Raw genomic sequence first — 24,639 nt, 5'->3', positions numbered from 1 at the left:
GTTTATTATGCTCTGTGGGTTAGGAATTCAGACACAGTAGGGATGGCTCGTCTCTGCTCCCTGACATTTGGGACTTCAAATGGGGACAATTAAATGCTGAGACTCGACCCAGTTGGGAGTGTCCTGCACTCAGTTGTCTCCCTGCTGACTGCAGTGATTGAGGTAACTCAGATTGCGTGTGGGTGGCTCCATCAACCGAATCCCTTGCACGTCACCCCCAGGTGCAGCTCAGGCTTCTCAAGCGTGCTGCTGGGTTCCAGGACGGAGACTCCTGAGAACCAGTAGAAGCTGGAAGGCCTTTTCTTTTCTTTCTTTCTTTCTTTCTTTCTTTCTTTCTTTCTTTCTTTCTTTCTTTCTTTCTTTCTTTCTTTCTTTCTTTCTTTTCTTTCTTTTCTTTCTTTTCTTTCTTTTCTTTTCTTTCTTTTTTTTTTTTTTTTTAAGATTTTATTTATTTGACAGAGACAGAGAGAGAGGGAACACAAGCAGGGGGAGTGGGAAAGGGAGAAGCAGGCTTCCCCCAGAGCAGGGAGCCCGATGACGGGCTTGATCCCAGGACCCTGGGATCATGACCTGAGCCAAAGGCAGACGCTTAACAACTGAGCCACCCAGGCACCCCTAGAAGGCCTTTTCTAAGATGACTTCGGAAGTCATGCAGATCACTTCCAAGCCGGCTATTGTCACAGAAGAGCTGCTGAGGCCCCTGGTTTCAAGGGGAGGGAAGGTAGACTCCAGCTCTTAATGGGAGAATGGCCAAGTCACCGCGCAGGAGAGCTTGTGGAGTGAAACTCTCTGGTGGCCATGTTTGGGAAATACAACCTGTCAGAGAATCATGGCATCTCAAGGCTGGAAGATGCCCTAAAGTTCCCCCTTGGGCCTCCTTGGACACCACCCTCCATCTCTTGCGCAATGGCTTGGCCCATGCTCACCTCGCCTCTGCTGGTGTGTGCTCTGGGAATGGGACATCCTGCCCACAAGTCCACCTCAAAGCTGTGCCTCCTGACCCTGAGGTGCCCACTGAAACCCTGAATCTCTTCCTACTTGCTCTAGACGGTCTCCCGGGAGGCTGCCTCCCTCTACTTTCCCACAGCTCAGTGGGGCTGTAAAGACCTCTAGCATGACTTGAGTCTTCCCTTTCCACAGTCTAGCACCCCGCTTTTATCCGCCCTTCTTCCACACCCACCCCCATCTAGGTCCTGACCCTTTGGAGACTCTTGGGTCGGTCCATGAAGTAGATACGCTCTTGGGTTCCTCTGCAGTCCTTTCTTCCCATTTTCCCGCTGCTAGAGGTTTGATTTCCTTTGAGCAGTTTTCTTGCTGGCACCGTGGAGTGATATTGAGAAACGAAAACCATTTGGAGCATTCCAAATTCGTCTTGCCAGGCATTCAGGACACATGACTCAAAGGAGACCTATGGGGACAGTTGCCAGGGCTTTTGGCACTCCTTCCCCAGAAGGTGCTGTAAGATGAGAGACTGCTTTCTCTGCCTCTGACCCCATTGTGATACCTGGAGAAGTGAACCCATCTCCTGAGGGCAAACCTGCAGAGGGCCCTTGCTCTGTGGGGCACTCAATGTCCTTTACCATGTAAGCCATTTACTTGATGAGTGTTTAGGAGAACACCCAGGTGCTCTTCTCAGTGCAGGGGAACAACAGGGAACATAAAAATTTCTTCGTGGAGCTGACATTCTAGTGGAGGAGATGATTGAGAAGTGAGTGAATGATCTGTTAACCATGGAGCTGATGCAGTCCACCTGCCCCAAGGCCTGCTTTTCACTTTTCCTGGGTCCTTCTTTCTGTCCAGAGGCTGACCTGAATGGGAGGACTCCCCTGTCCCCTTTCAGCTGAACTCAGCCAATGGGGAGCCCCAGTGAGATACCCAAGGATAGAGAAGAGAGAGGTCAGGCTCTCTCTGAACTAGGCTGGGGTTGGCAGTGGATCCTTCCTTCTCAGAAGCCACGGCCCCAGCTCTCAGCAGAATCTGATAATCCTGCTTTACCTTCAGCCTTCCTTGATGCCCACGCTCCTGTCATTCAGCCCTCTGCGAACCTTCCTGTCCCGAGATAGCTCCTTCTGAGCTCTCTGGGGTGCAGGGACATCTCAGGCACTGGGCAGAGCCTGTGCAGAGGCCCTGAGATGGGTCTGGGTGTTCAAGGAACATCGGGAAAAGGCGTGTGAAGAGAACAGACATAATGCAAGGGAAGGAGGCAGGTGGCAAGGTCCATGAAGGAAAAGAGCAGTAGCTGTTAGTACCTTGCATCCTCTGTGGGGCTTCAATGCCCATGGGCACAGTCTGAGCCTTGGGAAAGCCTGGCACCTTCTGCTTTTGCACCCTTGGAAGCCAGCCGCCGTGTAAGAAGGTGGCTCTCCCCCAGACCACCCTGCTATGGAGGAGACTGGGCAACCCCAGGGGGAGGCCCATGTGGAGGAGCATAGAAGCTGACAGTCAAGGGTGTGAGACCAGCACCAAATGCTCACCCCAAGAGTGAGGCATTAGACTTTTCACTGATCCAAGCTGACACCGTGGGAAGTCAGAATCATCTAGCACACAGTATCAAGAGAAATAATAAATTGCTATTTCAGGTCCAGAAAACCACGAAAGATTTAGGGCAAACATTCTCAGCTGGGAGCAGTTTTGCCCCTAACAGGTTAATTGACAATGTCTTATGACACTTTCGGTTGCCACAACTGGGACTGGAAGTGCTACTGGCATTGAGTGGGTAGGGGCCACGGAAGCCACTAAATATCCTACAGCTGAACTGAATGTCCAGGACAGCTCCCCGCAGCAGAGAATTGTCTGCATCAAAATGTCAGTGGTGGTGTGCCTGAGAAACCCTTACCTTCATACTTTTTAATATAGTACAAATAATTTTGGCTTTTTAAAAGGAAATGACAATCTTTGGGTAGGAATATGCTTTTAAGAAGATAAGTAAGAAGAATGAGCCATTCAGATGAGCTCAGGATTCTTCCACATTTGGTGTTTTTTATTTGTATTTTTCTACTTTTTCCAAAATAATAGTATTTCTGCTGCTATTATGTGGGCATAATAAGCTGCTAATTCTCTTTTTTTCGGAGAGGCTTTCTCCTGCTCAACATCCTGTAACTTGTTCCTCATACTTCTGTTGGGGCTTAAGAATCTCCTCCATGGGGAAGCCCTGGGGAAAGAGTGAGACAATACAACAGACAGTACATAAGCCCTACCAACATAAAATATAGCTTGCACACTTGATTATTTGGGGGGTTTTGAGAGGTTTTGGATTAGGAAACAAGTGAGAAATATGACAAAGACTAAGGTAAATGGAACTAATATATTGTTGTTACTAATGATAAAAAATCAAGGCTAGGGAATGTGGCTTAGGTGTCAGAGCCAGACAGCCTTCCCGAACTGGGCCTGTATTTGGGTGGACATACTTGCCCTGGGGCAAGGGCCCAGCAGAGGCAGCTTCATTCTGCTTCCCCTGGAGAAGCCACAGAGAATGTCTGCCTCTGTGGGGAGCTCACCCCCACAACAGAGACTAGGGGCTAAGGTGACCATACCTAGCTGATGGCTTCCAAATGCACCAGTCAAGTAAGCCACACCACCTCCTCTGGTGTACAGAGTGGGGAAGGGAAGAGAGAGGTCCTGAATTTTACTAATGGAGCTCCATTCATGAAGAGTGGGGAAAGATGCTCCAGCCTGCCCCCCTACCCTACTCTGGCCCATGCTCACCTCGCCTCTGCTGGTGTGTGCTCTGGGAATGGGACATCCCGCCCTCAAGTCCTCCCTTGTCTGCCGTATTACTACCTATGGTAGTACAGTAGCTACTGGCCATGAGCTAAATGTGCGGTGTCTTAATCACACTGGCCACATTTTACTGTTCAGTAGCCACATGTGGCTAGAGGCTGCTGTATTGGACGGTGTGGCTATCTACCATTGCCACCCTCGGAGAAAGATCCAGTGGATGGTACGACTTTGAGATTTTTGTATCTCGTCTTTGTTTCATCAGTGCCTACAGCCAGGCCTGACTCAGAGGCACACAGAGATGTTTGTGGAACTGATACAGGAAAGAAGACTCTTGTGATCGTTGCTTTTCACACCTGCATGTACTAAAGATCTTTCCTTTCCCAAATAGCAAGAAGTGACAGGGGAGCACGGGTATCTTGTTAAGTGAAATAAGTCCATTGAAGAATATGCATTCTATAATCCTATTTTTAAAACTTGTTATAAATTAAAAAAAGGTAAGATTAGGTAGTATGTTAATTTTCCAGATATGCAAAGAAGGGGATGGTTGTTCTCAATGTCAAGTGCTAACAAAAGGCAATGTCAACCGTGAATAGACAACAGTATTAAGGCATTGACAACAGTATTAAGGAACATGGTATTGAAGTATAAGGACAAATCACAGCTGTTAGCCTTGTAACTGCCACATGCAAACCATGAAATCTGTTTCCTAAGGAGTGTGTAAAGTAATGTTTTCTATCCCCAAAAATGGTTCCCTTGCTAAGCTGCAGAGAATGTGGCCAGATGGCACAATCTCGTTTTTCCTGTTATATCTCCTGACCCAGCAATATACTTTTTTTCCTACGTTGCCTTATAGAAATTACTTTTCTTCATTGCAGAAGTAATCTTTACCCTGGGAATGGACCTAGTGACTGTGTCCACATCCTAGCACTGACTACGATCATCCTCTTGCAACCTTACCTTGCTTCTCATTTGCTAGTTGATGAGCTCGCAGATGCTGGACCAGAATTCAGTCCATAAAATGAAGACATTCCGTCTGACAGGGCCAAATCTAAATTGCTGAAACAAGAACGTTAAAGCATGAAGCTGTGCCTTAAAAAGTAACTAGGGCCATCTAACCCACACCAAAAATCATCCTGGTTTCAAAATGAAGATCTTGAGACACCACAATAATTTCTCAAGAAAAAAAAAAAAAGCCTATCAATCATTACAAGAATACTGAAACAAGGGCACCTGGGTGGCTCAGTTGGTTAAGCGACTGCCTTCGGCTCAGGTCATGATCCTGGAGTCCCGGGATCGAGTCCCACATCGGGTTTCCTGCTCAGCGGGGGGTCTGCTTCTCCCTCTGACCCTCCCCCTCTCATGCTCTCTCTCTCTCATTCTCTCTCTCAAATAAATAAATAAAACCTTAAAAAAAATAATACTGAAACAAAATGAAAATGACAAAATATTATGAAAAGACTAGTTTAATTAGCAGCTCTGCTGTTTTAGTTCATGCTCAGTTGATGGGAGAAATGAATATTTTTACCCAACTATTAAAATGAATCAGTAAAGATCTGATTATAATCGTCCAGAAAAAATGGCAGTAACAAAATAGTTTTAAACATGAGTGCGATAAAAATGATTTCTCTGTAATTATTCCGTTCATTGACTATTACTCATTCTTAAATCATAATGGATTCTGGGCTTGGGTAAAACTCCATCAGGATGAATGCATCCCTGCAGGGCTGATACTTGAAGAGATTGAGCTTTTGTTATATTACTCCTTAATGTTTTTTTTTTTTTCTGTTGCTGTTTCTATTTTTCAGACTCACTATGAGAATGGGGAATATATCATCAGACAAGGTGCAAGAGGGGACACCTTCTTTATCATCAGCAAAGGAACGGTAAGCCCCGGCAGCATGAAGGTGATACACAGTGGGGCGGGGTCCTGGGGTGCATCAACCACCCCTGGAGATGCACACGCACAGGGCCTTGAGAGAGAAATATTTGAGAATGGATCTCCCAAAAATCATGCCAGAGGAAGAAAAACTGTAACTCTGAAGATCAGAAAATAGCCTCTGTTCTGTAATTTAATAACCACGGTGCTAGATGCCGCTGATATGCCTGCATAAATGGGAAGATTTCCATAATTTCTATAATTCAACAAGAAAAAGACTAAGGTCACTTAAAAAATTCTCAACAGGAAAAGAAAACTCAAAACCCCCAAAAACTCCCTCTAGTGATTAGGAGCAGTAACATTGCTATCTTGAAACACCTGGGCTTTGAAATGAGATGGCCCAAGTGTGAATCCTGCTAGGAAACTTACAAGTCTCAGTGTCCTTAGACAAGTTGCTTAGCACTCTGAGGACAAGGGTATAAATACACTCATGTTTTTTTGTGTCTTTATAAAGAAATGTTGAATGGATACTGAGAAACTATTAGCAGTGGTAAATTACAGGGGAAGGGATAAATAGGGGGTGGACCCAGGGATAGGAATGAAAAATCATAATTTATCCCTTTATATTTTTTTCAGTTATCAGTATTATAAGTCTTTTAACTTATATTTAAAAATGAAATAATAAATTAAGTAAATTGGAAAATGGGAATTTGTGTAGATGAATGCTCTAATACTCTAAAAAATACCTTTCAGTTCTTTCAACAGTGAAGTCATAATCATTTTTGTGTTTAAGTGTCCTTCCCCTGTAACTAATGATTAGAACTTATTTTGCTTCATCTTAAGGGATGCTTAAGAGGAATTTGTATGTACTAAGTACAGTAAGCGATAGGAAAGGAAATGCCAGTAGAAGGGGATTTATAAAGCAGTTTTCATTTTTATAATTGCTACTTTGAAATGTAAGTTTAGGGGTACCTAGCTGGCTCCATTGGTAGAGCATGTGACTCTTGATCTCAGCGTCCTGAATTCAAGCCCCGTGTTGGGCGTAGAGATAATTTAAAAAGTAAATAAATAAAAATGTTAAATAGTTTTTTAAAATGTAAGTAAGTTTGTTCTAATTTAACAAATATGACTGCCTCTGGGACTTTATAGCTTATACTAAAATAGGAAAGAGAGATGTACAGAGCCACAGTGGATAGGATAGGAGAAAGATTATAAATCTTGTTGGATCACCTTTTCGATAACCCTCTCTGGACTGATTTTGAATCAAGAACGTGTCTGTGTTTACACCAATGACCTGTCACACTAAAGTGAAGACAGCATTATTTGTGCTTGTAGCATACCTTTTTTTTTTTTTTTTTTTTGACTGATAGCAGAAAGCCTGGGATACAGAGAAATGTCAGGCGCCTGCATCTTACAGACATCAAGAAATGACATGACTGACCACAGTTACACTTAAGACTGTATTTTGAATTTTCCAATGTTAGAGGCTAAAGAACCTTAACATTTTGTGGTTTGTGTATAAAGTGTTGGAGCTTTACCATTTGCTGTTTTATTTCTTAACATTTACTAAAGAATCAGGGAAATTGAAAATCCTCATGGATATAAATGATTCAGTAGGTCACAGGGGGATTTTTTGGTCCTGACAATCTGGATTTATTTTTTCTTTATTACACTGCTAATCCTTTGCTATCATGGAATGATACATTTATCCATTTAAGATGAATTTCTGACAGACTTTTGTGATTACCCCATTACTGTAAATTTCAAACACTACCTAAAAGAAGCTGCTGTTTGTAACCAGTTTCAGTTGCAAAGAGTTGCGTTAGTGGTGCTGCTTTATGAGTTTTGTAATATGTATAAAAGGAAATAGTGAGGAAACCCACCACAGGAACCCATTCCCTTGGCAGTGTTTCAGAGCACCGTGGGGATTCTGGGAGACAAGTAGTAAGAATATGTTAGACTCTTTTGACACACTCAAGATGTTTTTTTTTTTAAACCAGCCATAGATTTTCTAAGGCTAGTTTTTCATGTCATACAACTTAGCTTCTATGATTTTTAATTATATTAATTATATGATAAATAATAGATGGTATATTGGTATATTAATTCTATTAATTCTGTTACACCTATATTGGAATCAGTATATTAAATCCTAAGAAGCAGGAGATGAACACGCTTAAGTCCCAGTGGAAGGAAGAGGAGAGAAAATTAACAAGAGTGCCTTCAAGTAAGCAGGCAAATAAGTTGTGGAACTGGAATTTTCTTAAGCTGTATGCTTTGCTTCAGGTATACAGATGTAAATTTGTCTTCATATGCATTTAAAAACTTATGAAGGATAACCCTGGAGAAGATGATTTCCTTGTTTCCACTAAACTGGCTTTTCCTTAGAACACGTTTTAAGACACGCAACAGGTGGCTAGAGTTACCAATGGATTTCCCCAGTTCAAGACATTTATTGACATGTAAAACTGTTTTTATTTTCCTGTGAAGCATATGAACACAAAGAGAAAAACTCTGAAATATTTATTTCCTCTCCCTTAAACCTACACAATGTGATTTTTTACAACTTGGGCACCATGCTTGCAGTGATGTCTAAAGGACTCATCTAGAAGCTGAGTTAGTTCTCTATATATCCCAGTTGCCTGGAAACTTGATGTTCCATTCCCCCAGCAGTGAACTATAAACCTCCAAGGATTCACAACAGAGCAATGAAAAATATCTTGGATAAAAGCTGTAGCTGTGTTACATCAAAAAATGTACTGTCTCTATACATAAATTGTACCAAAACTGAACAGGATTGGTAGACAAAATTTCAGAGTTCCAATAATAATTCAAATGTATTTTGATTTTGATTCTATTCAACATATGTTGTATGCTACCATTAGAAAAAAATGTGATTCAAAAGTTCTCGTTCATTAAATGCCATTTAAAACTACATGGCTTTGCTTAGAATTAACATGTATTTAAGCATGTTGGTTAAATAAATTGGCTTAATATGATATTTGTTAAAAATGAAAATTATGGAAATTTTATTTGTATATGGATGCATAAGAGTAAAACATGAAAAGCCCTTCCTTTTACTTTTTATTTATTTGTTTTTCTTAAGATTTTATTTATTTGAGAGAGAGAACATAGGCAGGGGGAGTGGCAGGCAGAGGGAGAGGGAGAAGCATGCTCTCTGCTGAGCAAGGAGCCCGATGCAGGGCTCGATCCCAGGACCCTGGGACCATGACTCAAGCTGAAGGCAGATGCCCAACTGACTGAGCCACCCAGGTGCCCCAAAGCCCTTCCTTTTAGATCAAGAACAAGATAAAGATGCACATTATCACCATTTCTGTTCATTGTGGAACTAGATGCCCCAACCATTGCACTAAGTCAAGAAAAATATATCTGGAAATGAAGAGATAGAACAGTAATTAGATATTTAAAGCTAAAAGAAACACAGTGACATCTCTAGAAGAATTAATGAATTATATAATATATAATATCTATAAATATATATAAATAAATATAAATATATATAAAATATATTCATATAATGGGATAATATGCAAAGAGGAAATGAACTACATTTATATATGTAAACATGGAAGAATTGGGTAAATCTCAAATACAGTACCAATCAAAAGGTGCAAGTTGCAGAAGAATATGCATGCTGTTATTTTTATAAAGCTCAAAAACAGTCAAATATATGGTACTCATGCATGGAATAAGATATGAGTGCATGCCTATGCACATGCATTAAATTGCAAACATTAGAAAGAGGATCATGAACGTAAGATTCACGGCAGACATGTCGGGAGCATGGGTTAGGACACATGGTAGAAAGAGACTCTAATTTACTCCTGTGTTACACAGAGGGTTCAGTTGTCAAATAAGACCCTTAGGAATCATAAATCTTGCCCACACGGAATTTAACTTATGACTCAAAGAATACAGGCAAGCTTCAAGTTCAGAAAAAAAACATTCCTACCCAGTACATGTCCCAAACTACCAGATACCTGAAGTGTCCTCATTCTACATCAGGAGCCATTTTGATTTGGGAATAACAGGACCCATTTTTGAGTGATATGTGCAGAACATTGTTTGAAAGGGGAACTGCTTTGTTTTGGGGACTCCTTGCGTTTTGTAATCTAATAGTCACACAGGGAGGAAAATGATTACCTCACTAACCCTCATTTTCTAGTTGGGTCTTCCCCATAAATCTATAAATTCCAGGTTTTGTTTTGTTTTTTAACAATAAACATTGTTTATAAAACCCACTGGATCTGTACTAAAACGTTTTCTTTTTGAATCGTTTTTGATTAAAAATGTTGGTTATGCACATTGATTTTGTTTGTTGAAGACTTTGGTATCAAAGATCAATTTTATATGTCCCTTTAAAAAGATCTAATTTTTATTCTGCTTGTTAATTTTTTAAATTATCAGTATAGTTAAAAATAGTTTTAAAAAACTCAAATTACAAGACTACACACATGTCTTATAGAAAAAAAGTTAACATATAGGTAAGTAAAAAGGACATAAGAATACACACTCTCCTTTATCTGTCTTAAGGAAAAGAAGTTTATGCTCTAAATAGCATTTATAGCAACAGTGAGAGAGCACTAGTAGTGATAGGGGATATTTCTTTTACAATCAAATGCATGAATTTCCAAAGTAGGTGAGGGAAGTAGAAGAAAGGGGGGGAAATATAGGAGAAGTAACCAACTTTTTTGAGCACTTACTATTTTTTTGTAGAGATTTTTTTTTTTTTTTTGAGGTAACGTGCACAAGCAGGGGGAGGGACGGAGGCAAAAGGAGAGAGAGAAAATCAAGCAGGGTCCCTGCTGAGTGGGCATCCCAACTCAGGGTTTGATCTCATGACCCTGAGATCACGACCCGAGCTAAAGTCAAGAGTCAGATGCTCAACCGACTGAGTCACCCACACGCCCTGAGCACTTACTCTTAAGAGGATGCTTTTCAAAAGTTTCTCATTTAATGCATGCACACATACACCCTCTTTTGGGATAACTCTTCCATTTTTTGGACAAGGTGATGAGGTAACTGGTTCAAATAGACCGAGTATTATATTTAAGGCTCCATAGCTAGTTCTTTCCCATAGCATTATGGATCATAAAGTACTCTGTGGTTTCAGGGAAAGAATAAGTAATATAGGCCAAGGTCAGAGAGGCTATCTCTGTATGTAACTTCTCTACCCTGACATTTTTTTAGAATTAAAGATGCAAATGTCCATGCCAGGTGTCTGTGCATATTTAGAATGATTCATTATATGTACAAAGAAACAGTGTGGAAATTACAACCTTAAAGGAAACCTTTTATTCTTGTTCTTTGAACTGCTTATCTTTTCACATACATGGATTATGCAGATAGGTTTTCCTTCGCACTTGTCATATAAGCAGAAAGTGGTCTATTGGATAGGTGGCGCACTTTTTATGGCTCTGTTACTGCATTTCAATATTTGTAAAGAATATTTCCAAAGCAACTGAAATCTCCCCATGCCTTGCATAAGTAAGTCTGCCATTTGGAATTTCTAATCATTTTTGTTGTTGTTGGTAACCAGATGGCAAATGTACAATTATCTAATGTATCCTTATATCTAATTTTGAATTCATGATCTCACAGTATATTATACCTCAGTTCATGACTTTTTTTTTGTAGTGAGGACTGACAAATAATCTTCTTGGGTTACCTCATAGTACAGATGAGAAAATTGAAGCCCAGAAATGAAACAATGAATTGATGTGTGTCAGAGTTTGGTTTACAAAACATTTGCATCTAAATCACCTATCTTAATCTTTCAGATACAGATTTCCCAGTCCCACTAAATTAGAACTTCAAGAATAAGAGTCTCCTTTATATTTTTCTTCCAAGTTTTTATTTCAATTCTAGTTAGTTAACATACAGTGTAATATTAGTTTCATGTGTAGGATTTAGTGATTCATCACTTACATATGCGCTCATTCCAACAAGTGCCCTCGTTAATACCCATCACCCATTTAACACATCACCTACCCACCTCCCCTCGAGCAACCCTCAGTTTTCTATCATTAAGAGTCTCTTTTATGGTTTGCCTCTCTCTTTTCCCCCCTTGTTCATCTGTTTTGTTTCTTAGATTCCACCTAGGAGTGAAATCAAATGGTATTTGTTTTTCTCTGACAGATTTTGCTTAGGATAATATGCTCTAGCTGCATCTGCATCATTGCAAATGGCAAGATTCCATTCATTTTGAGTACTATTCCATTGGCTGAGTACTATTCTGTTGTATATGTATACCACAGCTTCTTTGTCCATTCGTTAATCAATGGACATTCGGGCTCTTTCCATAATTTGGCTATTGTTGATAATGCTGGCTATAAATATTGGGGTGCATCGTATCCCTCTGAATTAATATTGTTGTATCCTTTGGGTAAATACCTTGTAGTGCAATTGCTGGATCGTAGGGTGGTTCTATTTTTAACTTTCTGAGGAACCTCCATACTGTTCTCCAGAGTGGCTGCACCAGTTTGCATTCCCACCAACAGTGCAAGAGGGTTCCCCTTTCTCTGCATCCTTGCCAATACACGTTGTTTCTCTTGTTGTTGATGCTAGCCATTCTGACAGGTGTGAGGTCATATCTCATTGTCGTTTTGATGTGTATTTCCCTGATGATGAGTGATGTTGAGCATCTTTTCATGTGTCTGTTGGCCATCTGTCCTCTTTGGAAGACTGTTCATGTCTTCTGTCCATGTTTTAACTGGATTATTGGTTTTTTGGGTGTTGAGTTGCATCAATTTTTTTTTTTTATATATTTGGGACACTTACCCTTTATCAGATAGGTCATTTGCAAATATCTTTTCCCATTCCGAAGAATGTCGGAATGTTGTTGTTTAGGTGTGTCGATTGTTTCCTTCACTGTGCAGAAGGTCTTTATCTTGATGAAGTCCCAATAGTTCATTTTTGCTTTGTTTTCCTTGCCTCAGGAGATGTATCAAGAAGTTCAGTAGCCTTGGGCGCCTGGGTGGCTCAGTTGGTTAAGCGACTGCCTTCGGCTCAGGTCATGATCATGGAGTCCTGGGATTGAGTCCCACATCAGGCTCCCTGCTCGGTGGGGAGTCTGCTTCTCCCTCTGACCCTCCCCCCCTCTCATGCTCTCTCTATCTCATTCTCTCTCTCAAATAAATAAATAAAGTCTTTAAAAAAAAAAAAAAGAAGTTCAGTAGCCTTTATTTTATTTTTTTCCTCAGAGCTAATTTTTTAAATTTTTTGTTTGTTATGTTAATCACCATACATTACATTATTAGTTTTTGATATAGTGTACCATGATTCATTGTTTGTGCATAACACAACATGGAGCCAGTGCTCCATGTAGAATGTGCCCTCTTTAATACCCATCACCAGGCTAACCCATCCTCCCACCCGCCACCCCTCTAGAACTCTGTTTGTTTTTCAGAGTCTATCGTCTCTCATGGTTTGTCTCCCCCTCCGATTTCCCCCACTTCATTCTTCGCCTCCTGCTATCTTCTATTTTTTTTTCTTAACATATATTGCATTATTTGTTTCAGAGGTACAGATCTGTGATTCAACAGTCTTGTACAATTCACAGCACTCACCATAGCACATACCCTCCCCAATGTCTATCACCCAGCCACCCCAACACTCCCACCCCCCACCACTCCAGCAACCCTCAGTTTGTTTCCTGAGATTAAGAATTCCTCGTATCAGTGAGGTCATATGATACATGTCTTTCTCTGTTTGACTTATTTTGCTCAGCATAACACCCTCCAGTTCCATCCACGTCATTGCAAATGGCAAGATCTCATTCCTTTTGATGGCTGCATAATATTCCATTATATATATATATATATATATATATATATATATATATATATACATATACATACCACATCTTCTTTATCCATTCATCTGTCGATGGACATCTTGGCTCTTTCCACAGTTTGCTATTTTGCACATTGCTGCTATAAACATCAGGGTGCATGTACCCCTTCAGATCCCTACATTTGTATCTTTGGGGTAAATACCCAGTAGTGCAATTGCTGGGTCATAGGGTAGCTCTATTTTCAACTTTTTGAGGAACCTCCATACTGTTTTCCAGAGTGGTTATACCAGCTTGCATTCCCACCACCAGTGTAGGAGGGTTCCCCTTTCTCCGCATCCCTGCCAACATCTGTCGTTTCCTGACTTGTTCATTTTAGCCATTCTGACTGGTGTGAGGTGGTATCTCATGGAGGTTTTGATTTGGATTTCCCTGATGCCGAGTCATGTTGAGCACTTTTTGATGTGTCTGTTGTCCATTTGGATGTCTTCTTTGGAAAAATGTCTGTTCATATCTTCTGCCCATTTCTTGATTGGATTCTTTGTTCTTTGGGTGTTGAGTTTGATAAGTTCTTTACAGATTTTGGATACTAGCCCTTTATCTGATATGTCACTGCAAATATCTTCTCTCATTCTGTCGGTTGTCTTTTGCTTTTGTTGACTGTTTCCTTTGCTTTGCAAAAGCTTTTTATCTTAATGAAGTCCCAATAGTTTATTTTTGCCCTTGCTTCCCTTGCCTTTGGCGATGTTTCTAGGAAGAAGTTGCTGTGGCTGAGGTCGAGGAGGTTGCTGCCTGTGTTCTCCTTCGGGGATTTAGATGGACTCCTGTCTCACATTTAGGTCTTTCAACCATTTGGAGTCTATTTTTGTGTGTGGTGTAAGGAAATGGTCCAGTTTCATTCTTCTGCATGTGGCTATCCAATATTCCCAACACCATTTGTTGAAGAGACTTTTTTCCATTGGACGTTCTTTCCTGCTTTGTCAAAGATTAGTTGACCATAGAGTTGAGGGTCCATTTCTGGCCTCTCTCTTCTGTTCCATTGATCTATGTGTCTGTTTTTGTGCCAGTACCATACTGTCTTGATGATGACAGCTTTGTAATAGAGCTTGAGTCTGGAATTGTGATGCCCCAACTTTGCTTTTCTTTTTCAACATTCCTCTGGCTATGCGGGGTCTTTTCTGGTTCCATACAAATTTTAGGATTATTTGTTCCATTTCTTTGAAAAAAGTGGATGGTATTTTGATCGGGATTGCATTGAATGTGTAGATTGCTCTAGGTAGCATTGACATCTTCACAATATTTGTTCTTCCAATCCATGAGCATGGAACGTTTTTCCATTTCTTTGTGTCTTCCTCAATTTCTTTCATGAGTATTTTATGGTTTTTTGAGTACAGATTCTTTGCCTCTTCGGTTAGATTTATTCCTAGGTATCTTATGGTTTTGGGTGCAATTGTAAATGGGATTGACTCCTTAATTTCTCTTTCTTCTGTCTTGTTGTTGGTGATTCTTGTTCTCTCTTTTGTTAATGGATTGTATCACATTGATTGATTTGTGGATGTTGAACCAACCTTGCAGCCCAGGGATAAATCCCACTTGGTCGTGGTGAATAATCCTTTTAATGTACTGTTGGATCCGATTGGCTAGTATTTTGGTGAGAATTTTTGCATCCATGTTCATCAGGAATATTGGTCTGTAATTCTCCTTTTTGATGGGGTCTTTGTCTGATATTGGGATCAAGGTAATGGTGGCCTCATAAAATGAGTTTGGAAGTTTTCCTTCCATTTCTATTTTTTGAAACAGTTTCAAAAGAATAGGTATTAATTCTTCTTTAAATGTTTGGTAGAATTCCCCTGGGAAGCCATCTGGCCCTGGGCTCTTGTTTGTTGTGAGATTTTTGGGGACTGCTTCAGTTTCCTTAGTGGTTATAGGTCTGTTCAGGTTTTCTATTTCTTCCTGGTTCAGTTTTGGTAGTTGATACATCTCTAGGAATGCATCCATTTCTTCCAGGTTATCTAATTTGCTGACATATAGATGCTCATAATATGTTCTTATGATTGTTTGTATTTCTTTGGTGTTGTTTGTGATCTCTCCTCTTTCATTCATGATTTTGTTGATTTGGGTCATTTCTCTTTTCTTTTTGATAAGTCTGGCCAGGGGTTTATCAATCTTGTTAATTCTTTCAAAGAACCAGCTCCTAGTTTCTTTGATCTGTTCTACTGTTCTTTTGGTTTCTATTTCATTGAGTTCTGCCCTGATCTTTATTATTTCTCTTCTCCTGCTGGGTTTAGGCTTTATTTGTTGTTCTTTGTCTAGCTCCTTTAGTGGTAGGGTTAGGTTGTGTACTTGAGACCTTTCTTGTTTCTTGAGAAAGGCTTGTATTGCTATATACTTTCCTCTTAGGACTGCCTTTGCTGCATCCCAAAGATTTGGAACAGTTGTGTTTTCATTTTCATTGGTTTCCGTGAATTTTTTTAATTCTTCTTTAATTTCCTGGTTGACCCATTCATTCTTTAGTAGGATGCTCTTTAGCCTCCTATTTGAGTTCTTTCTGACTTTCCTCTTGTGATTGAGTTCTAGTTTCAAAGCATTGTGGTCTGAAAATAGGGAATGATCCTAATCTTTTGGTACCAGTTGAGACCTGATTTTTGACCTAGGATGTGATCTATTCTGGAGAATGTTCCATGGGCACTAGAGAAGAATGTGTATTCCATTGCTTTGGGATGGAATGTTCTGAATATGTCTGTGAAGTCCATTTGGTCCAGTGTGTCATTTAAAGTCTTTATTTCCTTGTTGATCTTTTGCTTAGATGATCTGTCCACATCAGTGAGGGGGGTGTTAAAGTCCCCCACTATTATTGTATTGTTGTTGATGTGTTTCTTTGCTTTTGTTATTAATTGCCTCATATATTTGGCTGCTCCCATGTTAGGGGCATAGATATTTACAATTTTTAGATCTTCTTGTTTGATAGACCCTTTAAGTAGCATACAGTGTCCTTCCTCATCTCTTATTACAGTCTTTGTTTTAAAATCTAATTTTTCTGATATAAAGATTGCCACCCCAGCTTTCTTTTGGTGTCCATTAGCATGGTAAATGGTTTTCCACCCCCTCACTTTCAATCCGGGGGTGTCTTTGGGTCTAAAATGAGTCTCTTGCAGACAGCATATCGATCGGTCTTGTTTTTTAATCCAGTCTGATAGCCTGTGTCTTTTGATTGGGGCATTTAGCCCATTTACATGCAGGGTAATTATTGAAAGATAGGAATTTAGTGCCATTGTATTGCCTGTAAGGTGACTGTTACTGTATATTGTCTGTGTTCCTTTCTGGTCTATGCTGCTTTTAGGCTCTCTCTTTGCTTAGAGGACCCCTTTCAGTATTTCTTGTAGGGCTGGTTTCGTGTTTGCAAATTCCTTTAGTTTTTGTTTGTCCTGGAAGCTTTCTATCTCTCCTTCTATTTTCAGTGGCAGCCTAGTGGATATAGTATTCTTGGCTGCATATTTTTCTCATTTAGTGCTCTGAATATATCCTGCCAGTTTCTGGCCTGCCAGGTCTCTGTGGATAGGTCTGTTGCCAATCTAATGTTTCTACCCTTGTAGGTTACATATCTCTTCTCCCGAGCTGCTTTCAGGATTTTCTCTTTGTCTCTGAGACTCGTAAGTTTTACTATTAGATGTCGGGGTGTTGACCTATTTTTATTGATTTTGAGAGGGGTTCTCTGTGCTTCCTGGATTTTGATGCCTGTTTCCTTCCCCAAATTAGGGAAGTTCTCTGCTATAATTTGCTCCAGTATACCTTCTGCCCCTCTCTCTCTTTTTTCTTCTTCTGGGATCCCAATTATTCTAATGTTGTTTTGTCTTATGGTATCGCTTATCTCTCGAATTCTGCCCTCGTGATCCAGTAGTTGTTTATTGCTCTTTTCTCAGCTTCTTTATTTTCCATCAGTTGGTCTTCTATATCACTGATTCACTCTTCTGCCTCATTTATCCTAGCACTTAGCGCCCCCATATTTGATTGCACCTCATTAATAGCCTTTTTGATTTCGACTTGGTTAGATTTTAGTTTTTATTTTGCCAGAAAGCATTTCTCTAATAACTTCCATGCTTTTTTCAAGCCCAGCTAGTATCTTTAAAGTGATGATTCTGAACTCTAGATCCAGCATTGTACTAATGTCTGTATTGAGTAGGTCCCTGGCAGTCGATACTACCTCTTGTTCTTTTTGTTGAGGTGATTTTTTCCATCTTGTCATTTTGTCCAGAGGAGAAAAGTTTAATGAGAGAACAAAATGCTAACAGGGTAATAGTGTCCTCTGAAAATATACTCTAAACAAATCAGAAAAGACCTGAAGCCAGGTGAAAAGAAAGAAAGAAATAAAAAAGAAAAAGATAATCAAAAACAGAACAAAACAAAACAAAACAAAAAGTAGAATATGATCAAATATGGTCAGGCTCGTGCATAGATCTGTGCCACACACTAGATTTTGGGTGTATTTTGGTATGTTAGAAGAAAGTGCCTCCCAAAATTTTAAAGAAAGAAACACTTATATATGTACAAAAATAAGGGTTGATATGATGAAGGGATGGAATATGACTGTAAAGATGAAAAAGTATAAAAAATTTTATAAAAGGAATTGATAAGTTGTTTGAAAAAAGAAAAGAGGATTTAAAAAAAAGGAGAGGATGTGATCAGGCAGGGGAATAGAACAAAACCATACACTAGATATTTAGGGTGTATTTTGATCTGTTAGAAGAACCTATCTCAAAATTTTAAAGAGAGAACAACTTATATATATATGCCAATAATAAGGGTAACTACTATGAAGGGATAGAATATGACTCTAAAAATGAAATATAAAAATATTTTTAAAAAAAGGGATTGATAAGATGTTGGTTGAGAAAGGGAAAAAGAAAAATTCAAAAAAAAAGTTAAAAAAAATTAACTTTGAAAGACTAAAGAATCATGGTAAAAAAGCCATGGATTCTATGTGCAGTATTCCCCTAGTGCTGGAGTTCTGCCGTTCTCATTGTTGGGTAAACTTGGTCTTGGCTGGCTGTTCTTGCTGATCTTCTGGGGGAGGGGCCTGTTGCCATGGTTCCCAAATGTCTTTGCCGAAGGCAGAATTGCCCCGCCCTTGCCTGTCCGGGCTAACTAATCTGCTCGGGTTTGCTCTCGGGAACTTTTGTTCCCTGCAAGCTTTCCATACAGCTTTGGAGGCGGAGAGTGAAAATGGCGGCCTCCCCATCTTCACCCTGAAGGAGCCGAGAACTCGGGGCCCCGCTCCTTAGTGAGCCCCCAGAGAAAAGCAGTCAGTCACTCCCGTCTCCCCGGTCTCCAGCCGCGCTCCGTGCTCACCCGGCCTGTGACCGAGCGTTTCTATCTCTGGCACCCGACACCATGTGGAGTCTCCAAACCCAGCAGACACCTGTGATGCACTCCTGTGCCGCTCCTCCCGGGGGAGGAAGGGGAGTCTCCCCGGATCTGCCACTTGTTGGGTCCCTGTTGGAGGAGCAGGCGCCCGACTGTGCCACGGATCATGGTTTATGGCAACCCCGAGCTGAGAGCCTGCACCTCGCCTCCGTCTCTGTAGCCAGCTTCCCTGCTCCTATCCCTGGGAGCTCTGCTGCACCCAGGCACCCTGGTCTTTCTGTGGCCCGAGGGTCCTGAGACCACACTATCCCCGCAAGGGTTCCACCCCCTGCTTAGCCACTGGAGCGACGTTCCTCAGCAGAGCAGACTTGTACAAGTGGCTCTATCACCTGCCAGAAGTGGCCGAAGGAGTTCCCTCCCCCACCATCTATCCTCCCGAATATCACCTCGGATTCACTTCTCCGCATGTCCTACCTTCCAGAAAGTTGTTGGTTTTCTGTTCAGAGAGTTGTTGCTATTCTTTTCTTCGATCTCCTGTTGAGTTCGTAGGTGTTAAGAATGGCTTGATCCCTATCCAGCTGAATTCCTGATACCAGACAAAATCCAGGTCTCCTACTCATCCCACAGTAGCCTTTATTTTAAATAAGACCCTTACCCTGAAGTTTGAGAATCAGTGGGCTAGTGTATTTCTGCCCACATCTATAAAAGCCTCATCAGCATGCAAATGAGCATCTCTGTGATATAGCTTGGTATAAGAGGGTTAAAAACTGCATCCCCATGGTTTGAAACACAGTGTGGAAAAGTAATCAAATGGATCAGTGGAGAGTAATAATTGGATTCCCTCCACCTTGCACATACATTCTTAATGTTTATAAAAATTCTGGTCTTTGTCATCCATTCTCTAAACTCAGAAACCTGAAGCATAGTATTTTTAAATGTGCTCAATTGTCTAGCATTGTCTTAAGAAATTACTTTTTTCTGCTTCATTACATTTTCCAGGTAGGTGAGTTCTTAACTATTTAACAGTTCTAGAAGAAGCATAGCCAGTATTATGAATATTAGTAGAACTTGAAGGGGAAGTGAATTAACACAAAGGTACAACTTAGTGCATTTATGTCTTCATTCATGCAACAAAAACATGATTACTTTCCTTCCGTGGACCGTCACCCAAGTCAAAATTCCTTATGGGCCCAGATACCTTGTTTGGGTAATAAAGCTTTTCTGTTCCAACAACTTACAGCTCTTTTAGGTGCTTATTATAAATTGTAGAGAGTGTCAAAGATAAACCCACCTCTTTGAAGAGCACACTTTTACGGTAAAAAGGAAAAAGATATACATGCAATTCATAGATCTTTAAAAAATGAAATCCTTCTGAATGAAGCATGTGGACCTTAAGGACTGTCGTGGGCTAGACCTGTAAGAAGTCTTCATGAACATGTAAATGGCCTTTGAATGGAGGCTGGATTCTTAGGAAAAAGAGACAGGCGTTATCTTACAGGAATGGGGAACATGCATGTGAGGTGCATAGAAAGATGCTTACTGCAGAAAAGAATGGAAACAATTTAAACATCCATCTATAAGGAGTTGGATGGATAAACATATAGAATGGAAGAAGGCACGGAAGCATTCAAGTAGATGAACTAGATTTATATGTAAGAACATGGATAAGTAATAAAACGATGTTAAGAGAAAAAGTGTAAGTTACAGAACAATACATACTGTATTGGCTATTCATGTATTGTAAAAATTCAAACATATAAACACATTAAAAAAGATTGGAGGAATGCTCACTTAATTCATAGTGCTTACCTCATAGGAGGTCGGAATGAGGATTAAGTGAAATTCAAATTTCTGAGTAATTTATGACTACTTAAAAACAGCTTGAAACAGCATAACAATATTGGAGGACATTTCTTGTGGTTTGCATGGAAATTTGTGATATTCTTCTTTGATCCTTTCAGTGATAATGTCCTCATGGTCTTCATGAAAATAAGTTTGAAAGAAGAAACAAAAAATGAAATTAACGTTACCAGTTAGTGTTGATCTGATCAGTCAGTGTGTGCAGTGGATATAGACTTTGTTTCTCTTTGTAGGTAAATGTCACTCGGGAAGAGTCACCCAGCGAAGACCCGATCTTTCTTCGAACTTTAGGGAAAGGAGACTGGTTTGGAGAGAAAGCCTTGCAGGGGTGAGTAGATGACATGTTACACAGTTTTTGTTTGAGTGCTGCATAAATTCCCGTCTCACATACTGAGCTCCAAGCAAAACAGGCTCTTTATTTACTGTTGATCCTACTATCGGACCCAGACCCTTGATGACCATTTTTATTTATTTCCAGGGAGACTTGTCATGCATTTATATAGGCTTTAGGATTAATTGATGAACTTGAGTAGTATCATTTTTATATTAATGGGGAAATTTCTTGGCTCTGTGCTCCTTTTCTACACTCTCTATAAGGACTCTAAAAGAGAGGGGAAAGTCTCTGCTAAGCTTATTTTGTGCCACAGTTTTGCTCCTAATCTTAGGAAGACGATTGGTTGAGAATTTGGAAATCCCTGAACTGACTATACCCACCGAAGGCGATGGATGGGCTTCATGTCTGGGTGGTGGTTGTCACTGTGGGTGGTAGAGATGGAGATCATGCACGTGCGGATCCCCGTGGATGGGCTCCAAAGGCTGGACCCAGAGACACGTGCTGTAAAATGTCTCTGAATTCTACTTGTAAAGTAAGTCCTCGAGAAGCAAGCATTGGGATGTCTTCTCACATACTATGGAAGAGGCACCCAGTTGACTTTGAACTGCACATATTGCAGAACACATGACAAATATGATAGCTCTATTTGGGTATTTGCCTCTTGTTTTCCAGTAAGCAACACATCTCAGTTATCACGTATAGATTGATGAGACTCTTCAAAACTCAGTGCCGTGTGTGTATATACATCTACTTGAATCAGAAATAACCAATATACATTTATATGTGTGTCAAAATCCAGGTGCCGGAGGGTCTGCTAGAGAGGAGTAGCAATAGGATATAATTTATGCCTAAAATATTTGGAAGTCAGTTTTGTTTCCATTACGCTTTCATTTAAAAATTACGTTATAAGCATTTTGTGTGAAATTACTATGAAGAAATCATTTAGGGAGTTTTAATTTTTAAGCCACAATCAGCAGGGTTTTTTTTTCTTTCTTACCCTTTCACAGCTACAGAAATGAAACAGAGATCCTGATAAGTCATCTTACGTACACTACATTACCTTATGAACATTCAGAGCTAAAAGTATTTCACTTTCTTCTTTTCTTCTGCTTAGTTCATTTGATCCTTATCTGATGAGCATGTACTTGCCATTAGATTTTTTCTATGGCAATGTTGGAAGAAATACCGTGTTCACTGTACATTCGCAAAAGAATAAAAATAAACATTATCTTTTTAGTATAAAGCACACAGACCTATCATTTGTACTTGAATATTTCTTTCCCTTGATTATACATAGAGGATTCTAGAGAATGATGCCTCCTGATTCCATTGGTCCAAGATTAACTGCCTGTGTAAAAAAAATGTCATTTCCAACCAAGCCAAAGAAACAGAAATATTTTCAGTCATTTCTGATTGAGATCACAAGTGAAATGCCAGAAAATAAAACATGATTGAAAATGGACAGATTTTCTTTTGTAGCTTATTGCTGCTGAATTTGGGTACCTATTAAAGAAAGCTTTTATGGTGAAAACCCCTTTCTAGAATGTGTCTAGAAGTTCTTAAGAAGTGACCGTGAGTATATAGTTCATGGAAAAGTTACCAGCTTTTCTCTGGTATCAGAATATAATGGTGTTCCATCTAGACTGAATTCATTCTGGCATATGGCTATTCCCGTGAACTGTCTGGTGCCCCAACTCTCTCCTGTACGTGTTTGGTCCTCTGGTCTGGCTGGCTCCTCACTCCACCCCCCCTGCCCCCGCCTTCCCACTCCCCCGCGTTCCCTGGGGCCCCATCCTTCCCCCAGCAGTGTCTTTCTTTCTTGTGCCCTCTGCCCTTATATTCTCGCTGCTCCACCTGGCTTTACCAGCCTACTCTAAGTGCCCTCTGAAATGTCACCGGGGATTTGCAACTTGCACCAGAGACTGCCCTTCCTTTTCTGTCTTCTTCTTCTCAGCCAGTTTTACCCTGCTGACCACCCCTTCCTTCCTTCCTTCCTTCCTTCCTTCCTTCCTTCCTTCCTTCCTTCCTTCCTTCCTTCCTTCCTTCCTTCTTTATGTGAGAGGGAGAGAGAGCACACAAGCAGGGGGTAGGGGCAGAAGGAGAAGCTGACTCCCTACTGAGCAGGGAGCCCCACTCAGGGCTCAGTCCCAGCACTCTGGGATCATGACCAGAGCCGAAGGCAGGCGCTTAACTGACTGAGCCACCCAGGCACCCCCACCCTCTCTTTCTTCAAATTCCCCTTCCTTTGGGTCCCTTGCAACTGTTAGCACTTCTTAGAATTTCTCATTCAATTTCCTAAAATTCATCACTGTTTTGTCCTCAAATCTCTCTATTACAAACATTTTGATAGACCTCGAGATCCATGGTTGCCTGTCACCTTGATGAGAAGTCCAAATACTTATATTCTTATAGGAGCTCAGTATCTGGCACTTTTCAGATACTCAGCATGTAATCGTTGAATGAATGAATGAATGAGTGAATGAATGAATAAATAAACGAATGAACAAACAAATGAACCTCTCTAATGTAGCCCAATCAAGCATTCCCTTCTTGCTTGGATCTTGTCTCTCTGCTTGGATCTGTTTGGCGGTAGGTAAGGGGTTATGAACTTGCTTGTCTACAGGGGGCAGGCTGGTAATGTAAATAAGTAAGGTAAGGTGGCAAACTAGAAACCCTTCCGTGAAGAGGACAGCAATTCCTGAGCTCCAGCACTTTGCTAGGCACTTTGGTTTTTTTTTTTAGCAGAAAAAAAACTTCGGTTTTGAAAAAAATATATGAAATGTGATTTTTAACTTGATTTTTGAAAAAAGCTCTGCAAGCAAAAAACAAACAAACAAACAAACAACCCAACAAACATTTCTGCAAATGATTTGAGCTGTGAGCTGCCATTTTGTGATTTCTATCAGATATGTCTCCTTAAAACCCTGCATCTAGAATCAAATGAAGGAAGCTTATTAGGTTAACCCTTCTTGGTTATTTCCTTGTTTTGATTTTTTTTTAAATGTTCTGATGTCCTATGTATGTGACCTATTTTTCACTCGGAGTATCTATGTTTTGTGTTTTTTTTTTATCTTTGAGTTTCAATGTTTGACACAAGAAATTCTAACTTTTCACATATCAGATTGATTTGCTTTGCTTATTTCCCTCTAAAAACCTTAAAAACAGATGTTACTTTGAGATAGAAAGTCCTCTGGGCACTGTGTGTATTCTTTTGGGTAATATCTTTGCTTCTTTGCAAATCATGTAATTTTTATCCTTGGAAGACAGATTACATAGACTTCTCTGTGCGTACATAACACAGCATTTCAGATTGTTGTTGTCTCATGCATAAAATTTACATGTACTGGGAACTGTTGCTTTATTTTCCTGAGGATGTTCATCATACCACTAAAATATTGATAAATTGGTTAATTTTGACATGAATCCTTGACCATACTTTTTAAATTTCAGAGTGCTTAATACAAGAATTGGTGAAGCACACAGTAGATGGTTGAATGACAGAGCTGGAATGTGAGCTCAATACTCTGACTTCAGAACTCTACTCTAGAATTCTGCCTCTAGAAGGAACAATCTCCATTTCCTTGTTCTATGCAGACAGTAGAGTCCTAGATCTAGCCATCGTGTAATCTATATTATTACCATCCATTAACTGGTAGCATCTCTTTAGCAGAGAAA

General features: G+C 40.2%; 1 protein-coding gene across 3 annotated transcripts in view; it reads left to right on the top strand.

Moving 5' to 3' along the window:
* PRKG1 (protein kinase cGMP-dependent 1) overlaps positions 1-24,639 on the top strand; it is a 1,261,682-nt gene that overhangs the window by 1,017,707 nt on the left and 219,336 nt on the right. For all 3 annotated transcript variants that reach the window (XM_064594539.1, XM_064594538.1, XM_064594540.1), the window contains 2 exons: positions 5,526-5,603; positions 20,864-20,958. In XM_064594539.1, the coding sequence (XP_064450609.1) occupies positions 5,526-5,603; positions 20,864-20,958 (173 nt within the window). The remainder of the gene's footprint in view (positions 1-5,525; positions 5,604-20,863; positions 20,959-24,639) is intronic.

The sequence above is a fragment of the Mirounga angustirostris genome, unplaced genomic scaffold, assembly GCF_029215605.1.
Source record: "Mirounga angustirostris isolate CCGP_5_RB_7025 unplaced genomic scaffold, mMirAng1.0.hap1 SCAF_6, whole genome shotgun sequence".
Taxonomy (NCBI): domain Eukaryota; kingdom Metazoa; phylum Chordata; class Mammalia; order Carnivora; family Phocidae; genus Mirounga; species Mirounga angustirostris.
The sequence above is the reverse complement of the archived record's forward strand: the minus strand, read 5'-3'. Positions and strand labels throughout refer to the sequence as shown.